This window comes from Carassius carassius, chromosome 25, assembly GCF_963082965.1.
Source record: "Carassius carassius chromosome 25, fCarCar2.1, whole genome shotgun sequence".
NCBI lineage: Eukaryota > Metazoa > Chordata > Actinopteri > Cypriniformes > Cyprinidae > Carassius > Carassius carassius.
In genome coordinates, this window is record NC_081779.1 from 14,368,271 (window position 1) to 14,382,923 (window position 14,653).

Genomic DNA, 14,653 nt, shown 5'->3' on the forward strand with positions numbered 1-14,653 from the left:
ATAAAACGTATACCAAACTGTACAGATAATTTGTTTTATGAACATAAACAAGGTGAAGTATTAAAAAAAAAAAAAATAAGTTTACAGTTAGTAGCATGAATGTGCCAGCGGATGGCACACTTTGCAAATTTAGAGAAAAAAAAAAAGCATTTTCACTGATGAAAAAAATATGAATATACCTTGCAGTTGCTTTTAAATTCACATATTGAACTCCTATGAAAAGTAGATTCATTGTGATTGTTTCATAGTAAATAAAACTTCTCAACCAAAATGTCAGTATAAATTTATCTAGAATGAAGTACCACTATTGAAACAATACGCCTTTGTCTCATGATGAAGGATCTATTTACAGCATTATCAGAAAACTGATAATTAAATGTAACTTTTTTTATTATATATATATATATATATATATATATATATATATATATATATATATATATACACATGTAATATATTTTTAAAAAAATCAAGTTGAACATGAACATCAGGCTTTAGTTGCCACATTTCAAGAGGATATGAAGACACATTAAACATTAAATAATGAGGTCTCTGATCATAGACAAAACTGGCTCTGACTTTAAGCTGTATTCTTATGAACTTGTATTCTGTATTCGTATGTGAACACGTGGTAAGAAAACCAAATGATAACTGGCTCAAACGACTCAGTCTGCAGGGGAGACTCCCCGCTCAGTGCATTCGAAAGAGGGTAAAGACTGCATCGTGTTCAGATTGATGATTCAAGTTTACTTTTTATATCAAAAGCTGTTCCTCCAGCATCCACCCTAAATTAACTGAGCAAACAATCGACTTCTGGAAAACAATTTGATGGAAGCAGTAAATGCTTATGGATTCCATTAGTAGTGGGAACAATATTCACTCCCATTAAGATTTTATGATGACATGGAAATGGATGTTCCCCTTTGAATAATCCAAAAATGTCTTTCACATGAGGTTGTTCACCTAAAGGATAAAGCTGCTGGTGTGATATGAATGTAAATAACGGTTTGTTTGGAAACATTTGGTGCACGAGCTGATGTAGTTTTGTCAGTTTTACAAGGTTAGAAGCAGCAATGTATTACTTCTTCACATTTTGCAATCATAGGCGTCATGTACGAAAACAGAAGAGAGAGACAATGAGGACACACGAACACATAACCCCATATAAAACAGAAACTTAAATTATTAAATACTGTCCATAAAACACATCTCAGAGCTATGAGAGAGGGCAGAGCACAGGTGTACTTGTTATTGCACTGTATGTGCTATTTGTCTACTGCAAACATCTTGCTTTAAGAATCCTTGTTTGATCATCTGAACCACTTCTGCTCCATGGTCCTTGGCTTCAGTTCCAGCTTGAGTTTTGTATACAGACCCATACCATAAGAATTCCCTGGATCAAGTTCTAGGCTGGTCGAGTTTCTTGATTTTATACAGACAGATCATTAGGATCCACACCGGATGAAGTGTGCTACTGTCTCTGGTTGCCCTGGATTACTCGTTTCAAGACAGTATCAGTACCAGACCTAGAAAGACTCCTCCCACCAGCAGTCTCTTCAGTAAAGGCCCGCTCTCTTTAGGAATGGCCACCTGGGCCAAGTCATTGGTGATCTGGGAGATCTCATGAGCTACACAGACAAAGATGAATGTGCTGACGATAATGTTTAAAGTGGGGTTTCCAGGAATGAGGACCAGGATGCCCTTGGTGTCCGCTGCAAGCCAAATATGATACTGGCATATGAAGAGCTAGTGGAGAAAACAGGAAGCATGTTAAAATGGTTGCAATGCTTTCAAAATGGTGGAATAGTTTGCTTGCAGCATTTTTAAACCTGTATTTACAGTGGTGCCTGCTATATTACTGTAAATGTAGTTAATTTTACACTCAATGAGGGACGAGTTGTCAATGTTCATCCTAATCCACAGCACATTGAAAATATCCATAAATGATGTTGGCGATACTCCAGAATATTCTTTTAAAAGTGTGTTTGCAGAAAAGCTTGAATGGTCTCACCTCAAGGGAGATCTTTCCAAACCATGCAAAGAATGAGCTGTACAAAGAGCGAGCGTAACCAGGAATATTCCGGATCAAAATGAAAGCCAGAATCTGTGGGCAGAGTGATGAACACACAAAGTCAGCAGCCTCACAGGCACAACAGGACGAAAGAATTATTTTAGGTCACAAATGTTCTTTCTGTTCCCACAAAAGCCTGACTGTCTGGATCAACTGTGATAAAGGTCAGTGTGGTTATGAACAGTCAAAAGAATCTTTTCTACTTCTTTATTTTTTGTGTGTGTGTGTGTTTTGGTTAAATCTTTCATAGTTAAAAGTGTATAAGAGAACAACATTATAAAAAGCACAAAGTGGAATGAGTACTTGCCTGGACAACTGAAATGTATGGATGCATCTCATTACACTCAGACTTGTTTTTGCACCCACTGGCCCATATGGAGTATGTCTGGGAACAAAACAATCAATTGTAAAGAAGACCGATTACTATTTTCTGAGAGAGACAGAATAAGCCTTACCATAAATGACACCACAGAGACAAAGAGCAGACAGTTGGAAATCCTGTTGGAGAAGAGAGGCTCTCCTTTGCCTTCAGACAGCAGCTGACATTTCTGCAGCAGCAGATATATGAAGGCAAAGAGCATCCCATTGATCACAGCCTAGCATCCAAAAGAGCAGAACGAAATTCTTTACTTCAAGATGCAAAACTGACAAATGTTTTAGACTTCTTATTCATTCAAAGGAAAGGATGTTTTACGTACAAATCGATCTAGTTTCCACCTGAACCACCACTCGTGGATGCCACCTTGCAGCTCAAAGAGCTTTGAAATGGGCCTCAAAGAGAAAACAGCCTCAAAGAGTTCCTGCAACAAATGCAAAAGACTGAAATGCACAAACTTCTCAAAACTAGTCTTAACTGTCCTACTGTAAGAGAGAAACTCACCTGTGAGTATGCAAAGTAGATGAAAAGAAGCAAACCCAGAAGTTTCAACAATAGTGCCAGATTCCAGAATGCACTACCTGTACATGATTGAGAGAGAGAGAAAGCGAGAGAGAGGAATAATGTTTCAAGCCTTTAAAAAAGTATTTGAGGGATGTTTGGTGTCTATTAAATGAACAACAGCAAATATTGTTATGACTTTGATTACCATTAGCTTGCTTCTGAAGAATCTGTGGCCACAATGCCATCGTTGCATAAATAACTGCAAACCAAAAGGTGACAAGAGGCACAAAGTAGTAAAACTGGTAAGCTCGGTCCATAACCAGACACAGAACCACCACAAGGAAGTTAAGCCTGAAGAGAACCTAAAAGACAAATACAGAGATGACTCATTATTTCTATCCTATTGTGCAGTTATGCACTATTTTTATTATTATTATTATAAAGCATTTCCCTCTAAACTTTGCCATTTGTAATATTTAATTAATAAGCAACTAGGTCACATCAACTTTATAACAATGATTTCAAACACTGCACAAGAAAGTCAACAAAACCATTATCTAGTGATGAACTATGACCTAGCAATAATCCATAAGGAAGGTAGAAAAAACAATAAATGACAGTTTACAATCATTAAAAAAAATAAGTCTTATGTTACTGTATTATTATAAATAAAATTTTTGAATGTAACAAATGTTAAAATACGTAATATTTTATAACATTATAATACTGTATAATATCCATTAATCATTTTATATTGTGATTTTGGAATTAATACATATAATGACAATATACTCTACTGTTCAAAAGTTTGGGGTAAAAAAATAAATAATATATATATATATATATATATATATATATATTTTTTTTTTTTTTTTTAAGAAGTCTCATGCTTCACAAGGCTGCATTATTTATTTATAAAATACAGCACATAAACAGTAATACTGTAAAATATTATTATTTCAAACTTATTTACTTCCATTTAAAACAACTGTTTTCTAAATTGAATTTATTCCTGTGATGGCAAAACTGAATTTTCAGTAAACATTACAGTCTTCAGTGTCACATGATCCTTCAGAAATCATTCTGATATGCACATTTGCTGCTAAAGAAACATTTCTTATTATTAATGCCGAAAATGGTTGTGTTGCCCTTATATTTTTATGGAAACCATGATAAATTATTTCAAGGTTCTTTGATAAAGTTAAAAAAAACATTTATTTATGCCATTTAGTGACAGCATTTATTTGTGCACACATGCTGAATAAAAGTATTAATTTATTTTGAAATGATAAAAATCAGTATAAAATAATTTTTAAACATCAAATGAAATAGTGACAGAGGACTTTACTTCATCATTTTAGAAGACCACACAGGTGCATCAAAAAAAGAAAAGAAAAATAGAATATCATGGAAAAGTGCTTTATTTTTTGTAATTTAATTCAAAAATTAAACTTTCTTATATTCTGGATTCATTGCACACAAACTGAAATATTTCAACAGTTTTTTGTTTTTATCCTGATGGTTATGACTTACAGCTTAGGAAAATTTAAAATTCAGTATCTCAAAAAATGTGAATATTTTCTAAAAGATCAATCAAAAAAGATTTACAAAACAGAAATGTTCAAGATCTCAAAAGCAGGTTTAATTATGCACTCAATACTTGGTTGGGAATCCTTTTGCATGAATTACTGCTTCAATGTGGCGTGGCATGGAGGCGATCAGCCTGTGGCACTGCTGAGGCGTTATTGAAGCCCAGGTTGCTTTGATAGCGGCCTTCAGCTGTATTGTTTGTCAGATGTTACTTACCTTCCTCTTCACGATACACCATAGATTCTCTGTGAGGTTTAGGTCAGGTGAGTTGGCTGGCCTATCAAGTCACAGTACTATCACAGTAATATCATGGTCATCAAACCATTTGGAAGTGGTTTTAGCACTGTGGGCAGGTGCTAAAGTCCTGCTGCAAAATAAATTCAGAATCTCCATAAAGCTTGTCAGCAGATGGAAGCATAAAGTGCTCCAAAATCTCCTGCTAGATGGCTGCTTTTACTTTGGACTTGATAAAACACAATGGAGCAACATCAGCAGACGCCACGGCACCCCAATTAATCTCTGACTTCAGAAACTTCACCCTGGACTTCAAGCAGCTTGGATTCTGCGCCTCTCCAGTCTTCCTCCAGACTTTGATTTCCAAATGAAATGCTAACTTTACTTTCATCTGAAAAGAGGACTGTTGACCACTGAGCAACAGTCCAGTTTTTTTTGCTCCTTACCCCAGGTGAAATGCTTCTGATGTTTTTTCTGGTTCAGGATTGGTTTGGTTCTAGGAATGTGACAGCTGTAGCCCTTTTCCTGAAGACGTCTGAGTGTGGTGACTTATGATGCACTGACTCTGGCTTCAGTCCACTCCTTGTAAAGCGCTCCCAAGTTCTTGATTCGGCTTTTCCTGACAATCTCTGTGAACAGCCAGCCCTTTCAGCAATTACCTTCTGTGGCTTACCCTCCTTGTGGAGGGTGTTGATGATTGTCTTCTGGACAACTGTCAAGTCAGTAGTCTTTCCCATAATTGTGGTTGCATGTTCTTAACTAGCCCAAGAGGCACCCAGTATTTATACTAAAAATTTATCAAACTAATCAAGCTCAAAATGGAATATACATTTTTTAAATGTTTATTTTCCTAAGCTGTAAGTTGTAACCATCAGCTTAAAAAAAAAAAATACTCTTGACATATTTCCTTTTGTGTAATGATTCTAGATTATAAGAAAGTTTTTTCAATTAAATTACATAAAATAAAGATCTTTTCCATGATATTCACATTTTTTGTCTTAGGTGCCAATTTTTGGAAATAGATATTTATACACAATCTGAAAGCTGAATAAATAAGCTTTCCATTGATGTGTGGTTTGTTATACGGAGAAAAATCACCTTTAAAGTTGTCCAAATTAAGTTCTTAGCAATATTACTAATAAAAAAAATTGTTATATTTATGGTAGGAACATGATCTTTACTTAATATCCTAATGATTTTTGGCATAAAAGAAAAATGTATAATTTTGACCCATACAATGTATTTTTGGCTATTGCTACAAATATACCCCAGTAACTTAAGACTGGTTTTGTGGTGCAGGGTCACATATGTCACTGCTACATGCACACAGGATCACAAGATGAGTAGAGTCCGGCAACATGTACCTGACACACTCTGTAAAGTCCAAAGTCTCCCTTTAGCCAGAAGAACGAGAAGTGTCCATATCCTGTTTGGAAGAGATATGCAGCTACCAGGACACGGACATGCATGTACACAGGTATAAACTGAGGAGAAAATAAAAAAGAAGATTAAGAGTGCAGTCGCTAGTAATAACAGAGTAAAGCAAAGTAATCCAAGCTATTAATAAGCATACAGTGCTAGCTCCAGAAAAGTGGTAAATAAGGATAACCAGCTGCATCCAGCCCTTCCATTCATCTGTTTGCTCTCTGTTCAAGAGTTTCGTCTGGAAAAAGAAACGAAAATTGGACAAGAATATCAATCTGAACATCTATACAGCATTTGAGTTCTTTTTTTAGTTTAGAACAATTACAACAAAAGTTTGCGCTACCTCTTTGCTGTTCTCACTGTAAAAGATGCCCAGAACGAAGATATAGATGAGAGGGATGAAAAAGGTAGAATGTGTATAGAATTTCTGTTCCTTCATAAAGATATCTGCCCTGTCACACAGGTAGAAGTACAACATTATAAGGCTCATTTTGCCAATGGCCACTAAAGGTCCCTTTGAGTTCAGTTGACCCACAACAACAGGGGGTTTCTTGTCCTCTCCACTCTCCACATCAGGAATGGGTCTGCTCTTACGATGTCTACTATAGCCAAGGATGAGGAAGATGATGATAGACAGCAGGAAGAGACCAACAGCTATCTTCTGAAAGACGCTTAGGGGAGGAGCACTCTGACAGCAAGAGCCGTCGATGGGCTTTAGGATCTTGTTGCACATGGAGTTCATCAGAACCATGGCGCCCTGAGAAGTGGATAAATATTAGTCATATTAGTTAAAAGAACAAAATGGAGCTATTCATTATAAAACTTGTTTTAACCAGAGGCTCACAACATCTCTAGTGCTCTCAGGAAGATGCAAGCCATCCACCGACTGGGAAATGGTCTCCAGAGCAGCTTGCCGAGAGGCCTCTAAGAACTTGATCTTCTTTTTGCTGGTTTTCAGAGTACTAATTGCTGCCTCGTTGTACAGATGTATCTGCTCGTTTGTGATCATCTTTCGACTGTCACTTAGAACGTCCTCATAAACAGGATCTATGAACACAGGCAAGGCAAAAACATGAGACAGGAACACGAAGCCATCATTACAGAGGATCTGAACTCCAAAACTCACCTTGCAGAACCCAATAGACCTCGCTGTGCTCAGCTAGTTTTTCCAATGTGTCGGATATAGCCGTGAGGTTCGCTTTGTACTGAACGAGTGCCTCACTCTTGCCATTGTGCAACTTGATGGACCACTGTTGGAAACCACAAACTGCAGTCATTAAAAGGATTTTAAGCAACAGCTCCTGAATGCACTGCACGACTGCAAAGAGGAACTCACCGTAGCAGCACCAATGATGACGACATGTGGTTTGGAAGGAGATCCCTAAAATTATGAGATGAGAGATGAGACATGATTCTTATGTCTGTGATTTAATGATTTGCTTGCTTTCTATCCAGTACAATAGAATTGTCTTTACCTCCGTCCATAACATCAACTGCTCCTTCAAGGAATTGCTCACTTCAGCATACCACAGGAAGTCCTAAAAAGTAAACAGGCAACATATTTTGAGTTGTTGTTATATAACAATAAGTCGGCTCAAATAAAATGAAGATCTCTGCTGTACGGAACAAATGAATTAAAAAATACTTACGACAGTGGAATCACCATCTACAAAAGGGATATTTTCATGCTGGTGGAACAATTGATAAAAACAAGAACAAAACAAATAATTAACTTTACGCAGAATAAATTGTATGTATCGCTGTTATTGCATCTACTGTAAAAATATAACAAAGCTTTAGCACTGAATTTATTATATCTTTATAAAAAGTATTTTATAAAATTTCCTTCCCCATTTCCCTTTTCATTTAACTGCAGCCTTTGAGTGGCACATTTATAAAAGTTGTAATTGCTTGTGGGACATCCCACATCGAACAAAATATGACTTTGAAGTAAATGCTCACTCTGGTCTGAAATACATTATCAGCCAAATGATGGCTTAATTACATAAATAGCAACAACAAACCTTGTTCCCAACTTCTTTCACCTCAGGATTCATCATTTTGATGAAAGAATAGTAGAGCTGACGTATTCTAGAGTCTCCTACAAATGCTATTCTCTTCTCTCTGAGGCAAAACTTTGCTTCACTGAAAGACAATAAAAATGACTGTAAATTCCAGCCCACATTTCTACCCAATATGTGTCACTGAGGTACATTAACAAATCACAACATGACTTACGTGATTTTGTACTTGTGAAGCATGCAGCCATAGGGTTGCCATACATTGTCCCCTAAAAAACGTCCACTGGACAAAAGCCAGTCACATGTGTCACTGCCTGAAAGAAACAATTCATAATTATAGTGTATAAACCAAATTCATGAATAATATAATTAAGTTTGGGGTTAGTAATATTTTATTTTTATGAAAGAAATTAATTCTGTTATTCAGCAAGGGTGCATCTAATCAAAAGCAACAGTTAAGACTTTTACATAGTTACAAATAAAAACATTTATTCCAAATAAATGCTGTTTCTATGAACTTTTTTATCAAAAAATCATAAAAAAATGCATCACAGTTTCCACAAAAATATTAAACAGCACAACTGTTCTCAACATTGTTGAAAGAATGAGCTCCAAATCAGAATCACGGTGAAGGATCATGTGAAAACCACAATGGCCAAATATGTCCATCTGATATGTGTACAACATAAAGCAAGATTTTAAAATAACATTTAAGGGCTTTTCAGATAGTTTCAGTTTCAATATTTTGCTCCTCTCATATTTAGACCAAATTTACACAGAATATTTGTATTTCATATAATTTTTAACATAGTAAGTAAATAATGTAAACAATAAAAATGCTCACGTTTAGGTGAGCTCATCACTGATAATAAGAGGAGATAATATATGCATTGCGCAATCATGATAGGACAATACTATCATCTGAACATGCTAAGACACGACCAATAACAATATTATGCTTCAATTTCAGGAAACACAAGCAAGACTAGATGAATGATCATCCAGGGACGACTGTATCTCCTCCTATAGGTTTTAATGAAGTTACCTGGAATAGAGTTTGAATATATTAATTTACATGCGTTTGGCTGGATTTCTACATTTAATCTAACGTTAACCAATATATGAGCATCAGACACGCCTATAACGAAATAACTAACGTTACCTGTAGGCACCTGTTTTTAAGATAGGGCCTAACTACTGGGCGCTATGCGTCAAAGAATGAAGTCTAGTAACTGGAAATGCAACTCTGATGACAGTCCAGCTTAGAGACAGCACTGATTTTAGCTTTAATCTGTTGATTAGCTTAAATCAGGAAAAATGTTGTGCTTATTAATAAAATTGCTCCAAATAATGTTTTAACCGTTTAACGTTTCCGTTTTAACGAAGCGGTCACAGTTTATTTGTGTTTTCACGAGCAAAGCTGTAGTTGTTGTCTAGCAGTGACAGAAGCGCACACGCTCATTGAAAACATCGAGTGACAGCATTAGCATTGGCGCTAACACAAACACGCAGCTCTTTCTTACACACCGGTACATAAACACTCACCTCCATAATGTCGAGAAGCCGTGTGGAACACAGTGAGAAGGACGACGGCGGCGACAGACAGCAATTTTGCATTTTTGATGCTGAAATATTGATTTATTTCCCGTTTGCCTAGGCTATAGGCCAGGATCGCCATCTTGGCTCCTCCATGACAACAGGCAGACAGACGAGCTGCGGCGGAGTTGACGAAGTTAGAGCCGAGCGGCGCGTGCCCGCTTCCCGCTTGTGCCTCAGCTTCTGCTGTCGCGAGCAGAACAGGTTGGCTGGAGTCCGACTGCGCTCCTTGTGCTGCATTTGCACAATCTGTCATATCAGGTTTTTACTTTCTTTCGCCGTCCAACTCATAAATAAAATATCACAGACTTACCCAAACTACTACTAAAGTTTAGTTTTTTCTTCCAGTGTCCTACTTGTTAAACTCGAGGAGAGCGAATCTTGTGAAACCTTGAACTTTGCCCCTCTATTTACTGAACCGCCACATGCAGTATAACCTATAATTGTTTGGCAAGACACGAGGCCGTTTAAATGATTTGTTGAATTAAGTTGTCATCCCTCATCAATTAAAACAATGTGTAGAGTTCACTTGGTAGGCTATCTGTCACATCAGGTTGTTCTGGTTGGGACTACATAGTTTCTGAATGTGTCAGAATTTATATGCATGCATGCAAACAAACAGGGTTAAACACCACCCTAACTGACATTCTTTTCATAACACTAAACAGGTGGCATAGTTTATCACTTGCAAATCTTATATGATTCCCTTTTCTATTTAATAACATTCATAATGACCAGTCAAAAAGTGTTAGAACCATAATTCTTAAAGACAAGAACAAAGAAACCTTTAAGAATTCGGTAATGTGGCTCCCAGTCACCAAAGCTAAATTGACGAATAAGAAACCTTTGGTCTTGTTGACTCAACGGACACCTGGATCTCCACCTTCAATACCACGACTTAGGTGCCCTTGAGCAAGGCATCGAACCCCCAACTGCTCTCCGGGCGCCGCAGCATAAATGGCTGCCCACTGCTCCGGGTGTGTGCTCACAGTGTGTGTGTGTGTTCACTGCTCTGTGTGTGTGCACTTCAGATGGGTTAAATGCAGAGCACAAATTCTGAGTATGGGTCACCATACTTGGCTGAATGTCACCTTCACTTCACTTCATCTTGTAAGTCTGCAAGACCACAAGTTGACATTAAGTGTGCCATTTGGGAGAGGGCCTTCATTTTGCATTGAGTGTATCTTGTGCATCACTCACAGTCATGCGCGTAATTTGCACGGGGGTTACGGGGGTCATGACCCCCCCAAAAATCAGATCCAGCTAATATAACCCCCCCAATATCATCACATCATTCAGATTAAAATAGATATGAAATATTCAGAATGAATACTTTTGTTCATTTTCTTTATTAATTTCATTTACCAGCAAGAAAGATAGTATCATATTTTAAATAATCTGTAATGTACCCCCCGCCCACCGCACCGATTTGGTATTACCAAAGTCTCTGGTATTACCCAACCCGCTTTCAGTACCAAGTTTGTTCACTATTTTGCGCAGTCGATGGGATGAATGGTTGGAGAAAGCTGACGGAAAGATGAAAAGGACACTGAAAGGCAGCCAGACAACGATTTTTCATTGTTTGTCGACACCAGCCAAAAAAAAAAGAAAAAAGAAAAAAAAAAGAAAAACGAAAAATCCTGACCAAACGGAGGTACCCTTAAGTTAGCTGTTAAGTTAGCTCAGCGTTTCTCAAAGTGTGGGGAATAGAAACATGACAAACAGGTTTTGTGCCCATCTTTTTAATTCCTTTATTTATTGACCATACACTCAAAATAAAGACACATTTAAATGTAAGCCTTGACGTTACTTAACCTCTTCACACGTAAGTTCAAAAGTATTTCAAGGCTACCGTTATTGATCGTAGTATCGCTTTATGGTTCCCATGGAGACGCGCCATTCATTGCTTGTCACACCGTAGCCACAATAGTGCTGAATGACTGATGATCTGCTTTTATTTCCTTTTTTATTCAAAATTTCACAAATGTGTTAGCTATAGCAGGATATATCTGATATTCCGATTGTCAAATATGTGCAAGTGGATGTGTTTTGTTGTTCAAACACCTTTATAACGATCGCATTACTTGAGCTGTATGCGCAACGTATTTTAGGTATCTATCTTATTAAAATACCCAAAAAAATACGTACATTATTAGGAATTTACCACCTCTGGTTCAATTTGAGAGTTTTTTTTTTTTTTTTGTTGTTCTTTTTGCATGGATTTTGCAAAGTGTCAAAATGAATCAAAGCACAACTAGGTTAATGTTAGTCCACACTTGTATTGATGTTATCAGAGGCTAAATGCAAACACAATTATTATTATTTTTTAATCTAATTTTGAGTCTTATTTCATGCAAAGTGATAATATAATTGCACTTTCATTTTCTTTATTTGAAAATTTTTAATGCTGTTATTTGATGTTAAGTTTTTAAAATGTGATGTTAATAAAATACATTTTAACAGTTAAACTTAAAGCCTAGTTTATTAACATTTTGTTGGGGTGATTGGGGACAGGTGGGGCTCGAAACCCTTTCCTACCTCTGAAGTGGGGAATGGCAGAAAGGTTTGAGAAACACTGAGTTAGCTGATGATTTGTTTTGTTGACTGGAGTTGGCTAGCTAGATGTTCGTTTGCCAGTGTCCTATGAGGTAAAGCCAGAGGGTGCCAGGGACTGTGTAGAACCAATGTCACTGAATTGTAACTGCTGTTTGCTCCAATACAGTCACCCGTTTTGGGGGGGATTGCATAATTAAATTATGCAAATTAGCATGTTACCTTTTACACAAGAAAATAATACAATAAATTAATAAATAAATAAATATGCCGCGAGTTTAACCCCCCCAATGGTAGACCCAAAGTTACGCCCTTGCTCACAGTACTTTGCATCCATGTTCCTAATGTACAACAATCTTAATGTAAGCACTGGCAGACCACAGACCGTTGTATTTATAAGTTATGTAGTTATAGTTATGTCAATAGTTATGTCAAATTACATAAATGCAGTTATGACTTCAGATCCCTGTCCTGATCTCAGGTGTTTCATGTCAAATTACATAAATACAGTTATATCTTCAGATACCTGTCCAGATCTCAGGTGTTTCATGTCAAACTACACTAATACAGTTATGACTTTAAATACCTGTCCTGATCGTTTCATGCTCACAATATACTATTCAGTTATGGTATACCCATTTCACTTCAATAAGCTTAGACTTCACATCCATTCTATCATGATTTCTATCACACAAGACAAGTCTGCAGTTAAACCTCATATTTTATTCGTCTCAGTACTTTTCCAAAGCCCACTGCTGTAAAGAAAACCCTTTTAATTATTCATAATTCTATCCTAAATTGAATTTACATAGAAAGAATATTTAGTTTGATAATGTTTGAAGGACTGGTTGCTTCAGGGCTTACAGGGATCTTCTGATGTATTATCTCCCAAACCATCACTTTTCTGAAGAGTGGACTGTCACACTACAGAGAAAGAGATAACTTAGATGAATCAAGAGCATAATAAAATGTTTGAGGATTGAAAGGTGTGAACAGGAACACTGTTTTACCTGTCTGAATGTGAGTGGCTTATCAAACACATGATTATTTTGTGATTACCATGGACGTCAATAACCATGTTTGGTTTGTAGTAAAACTTACAGTAAAACATATGTAGAGTAACGTTACTAACGTCACGGCACGTTTTAAATATTTTGGTTGTTTATTTGTTTTCGAAAATTGCTTAACTGTAAGATAATAAAACAATATATATTAAATATAATATCTACCTGTATAACTGTTTTCTCCTTCATTATCCATTATAGGTATGCTTTTATTTCTCGATTATCCATCTGAGTTGATCCTAGGATTAAAAAATGCCTGCGCAAAAAAAAACAAAAAAAAAAAAAACGGCATTCTGCGCATGATCGGTGTCCTTTTTTTTTTTTTTTTTTTTTTGAAAGAGGGCGTTTTACCAAGACCTTCAGAAACGCCCATTTTACGTCGTGGTATTGAAACCCCAGGAATTTAGTGAATGCCTTCTGGGGGCTATACGGTTGAATCTCAATGACTCACTCATTAACAGTGACTTGCTGCCACCTATTGGCGGTTTTAATTTCACATTTTTATTTATTTAATTTCACATTTATTTACTTGCACAATTATTATTTTTTTCATGTTTTAAATAGTTTCAAATATCATTGTTGTGACTGCATGTTAAATACATCCATGTCTTCTCTGAGCTACATTAAGCTGTAGGCTAATATGAAATGTCACTTCAGATGCAGATTCCAGAAATGTTTTCTTATGTTGGAATGAAAGAGACTAATTAACGGGGTGAAGTGGCTCTTATGCAATCCCAAAGGTATAAAATGAAGGAAGGAGATAAAACTGAATACTGTACAATCTTGCTGCTCAAACTGATTATAAATTGTATTAAATATTTATTCGGTCATTTTCCATTTTGCATTTACTTGTACTTTTATTTTCAGTACTTAAGTATGTTTAATATTAAAAAATATTTTTTTTTATGAAGTACAATAAATATCACATACTTTTAACTTTTACTCAAGTGATATTCTAAACGGTGACTTCAACTTCTACTAAAGTAAATTTCTGGTAAGAAATCTGTACTTTTACTTGAGTGTTTATGCATCACTGTTTAGGAGGGAGGAGCTGGTGTGGGTAGGATGGCTGTTTATATATTTACTATCATGCTAATTATGTTGACTATGAACACGGTCCACCTGTGCTGAATTGGTTGATTATCTGAACGTGCTCCTTCCTTTGTTAATAAAACATCATACAGTAGCTAAATCTGAATGTTTGCTTCTTTTGAACCTC

The 14,653-nt window shown here is 36.3% G+C and overlaps 1 protein-coding gene across 1 annotated transcript; it reads right to left on the bottom strand.

Annotated features, from left to right (window-relative positions):
- Positions 1-857: 857 nt before the first annotated feature.
- On the bottom strand, positions 858-10,215 carry LOC132104276 (N-acetylneuraminate 9-O-acetyltransferase-like). The gene is made up of 18 exons (XM_059509631.1): positions 9,767-10,215; positions 8,439-8,535; positions 8,225-8,345; positions 7,850-7,888; positions 7,676-7,738; positions 7,537-7,581; positions 7,327-7,450; positions 7,045-7,247; positions 6,544-6,957; positions 6,349-6,438; positions 6,140-6,259; positions 3,157-3,313; positions 2,952-3,028; positions 2,770-2,871; positions 2,527-2,667; positions 2,379-2,456; positions 2,012-2,104; positions 858-1,746 (listed from the first exon to the last, which is right to left on the bottom strand). The coding sequence occupies exons 1-18, from the start codon at positions 10,071-10,073 to the stop codon at positions 1,504-1,506; spliced, it is 2,514 nt and encodes an 837-aa protein (XP_059365614.1). The 5' UTR covers positions 10,074-10,215; the 3' UTR covers positions 858-1,503.
- Between the last annotated feature and the right edge of the window lie 4,438 nt (positions 10,216-14,653).

Excerpts from the sequence above, each read along its gene's own strand:
- LOC132104276 (XM_059509631.1), bottom strand. The coding sequence starts at position 10,073 with ATGACAGATTGTGCAAATGCAGCACAAGGAGCGCAGTCGGACTCCAGC. Across the intron at positions 7,889-8,224 it reads TGAAAGAAGTTGGGAACAAG|CATGAAAATATCCCTTTTGT; the intron begins GTTTGTTGTTGC and ends TTGTTCCACCAG. Across the intron at positions 2,105-2,378 it reads CATACATTTCAGTTGTCCAG|ATTCTGGCTTTCATTTTGAT; the intron begins GCAAGTACTCAT and ends CTCTGCCCACAG.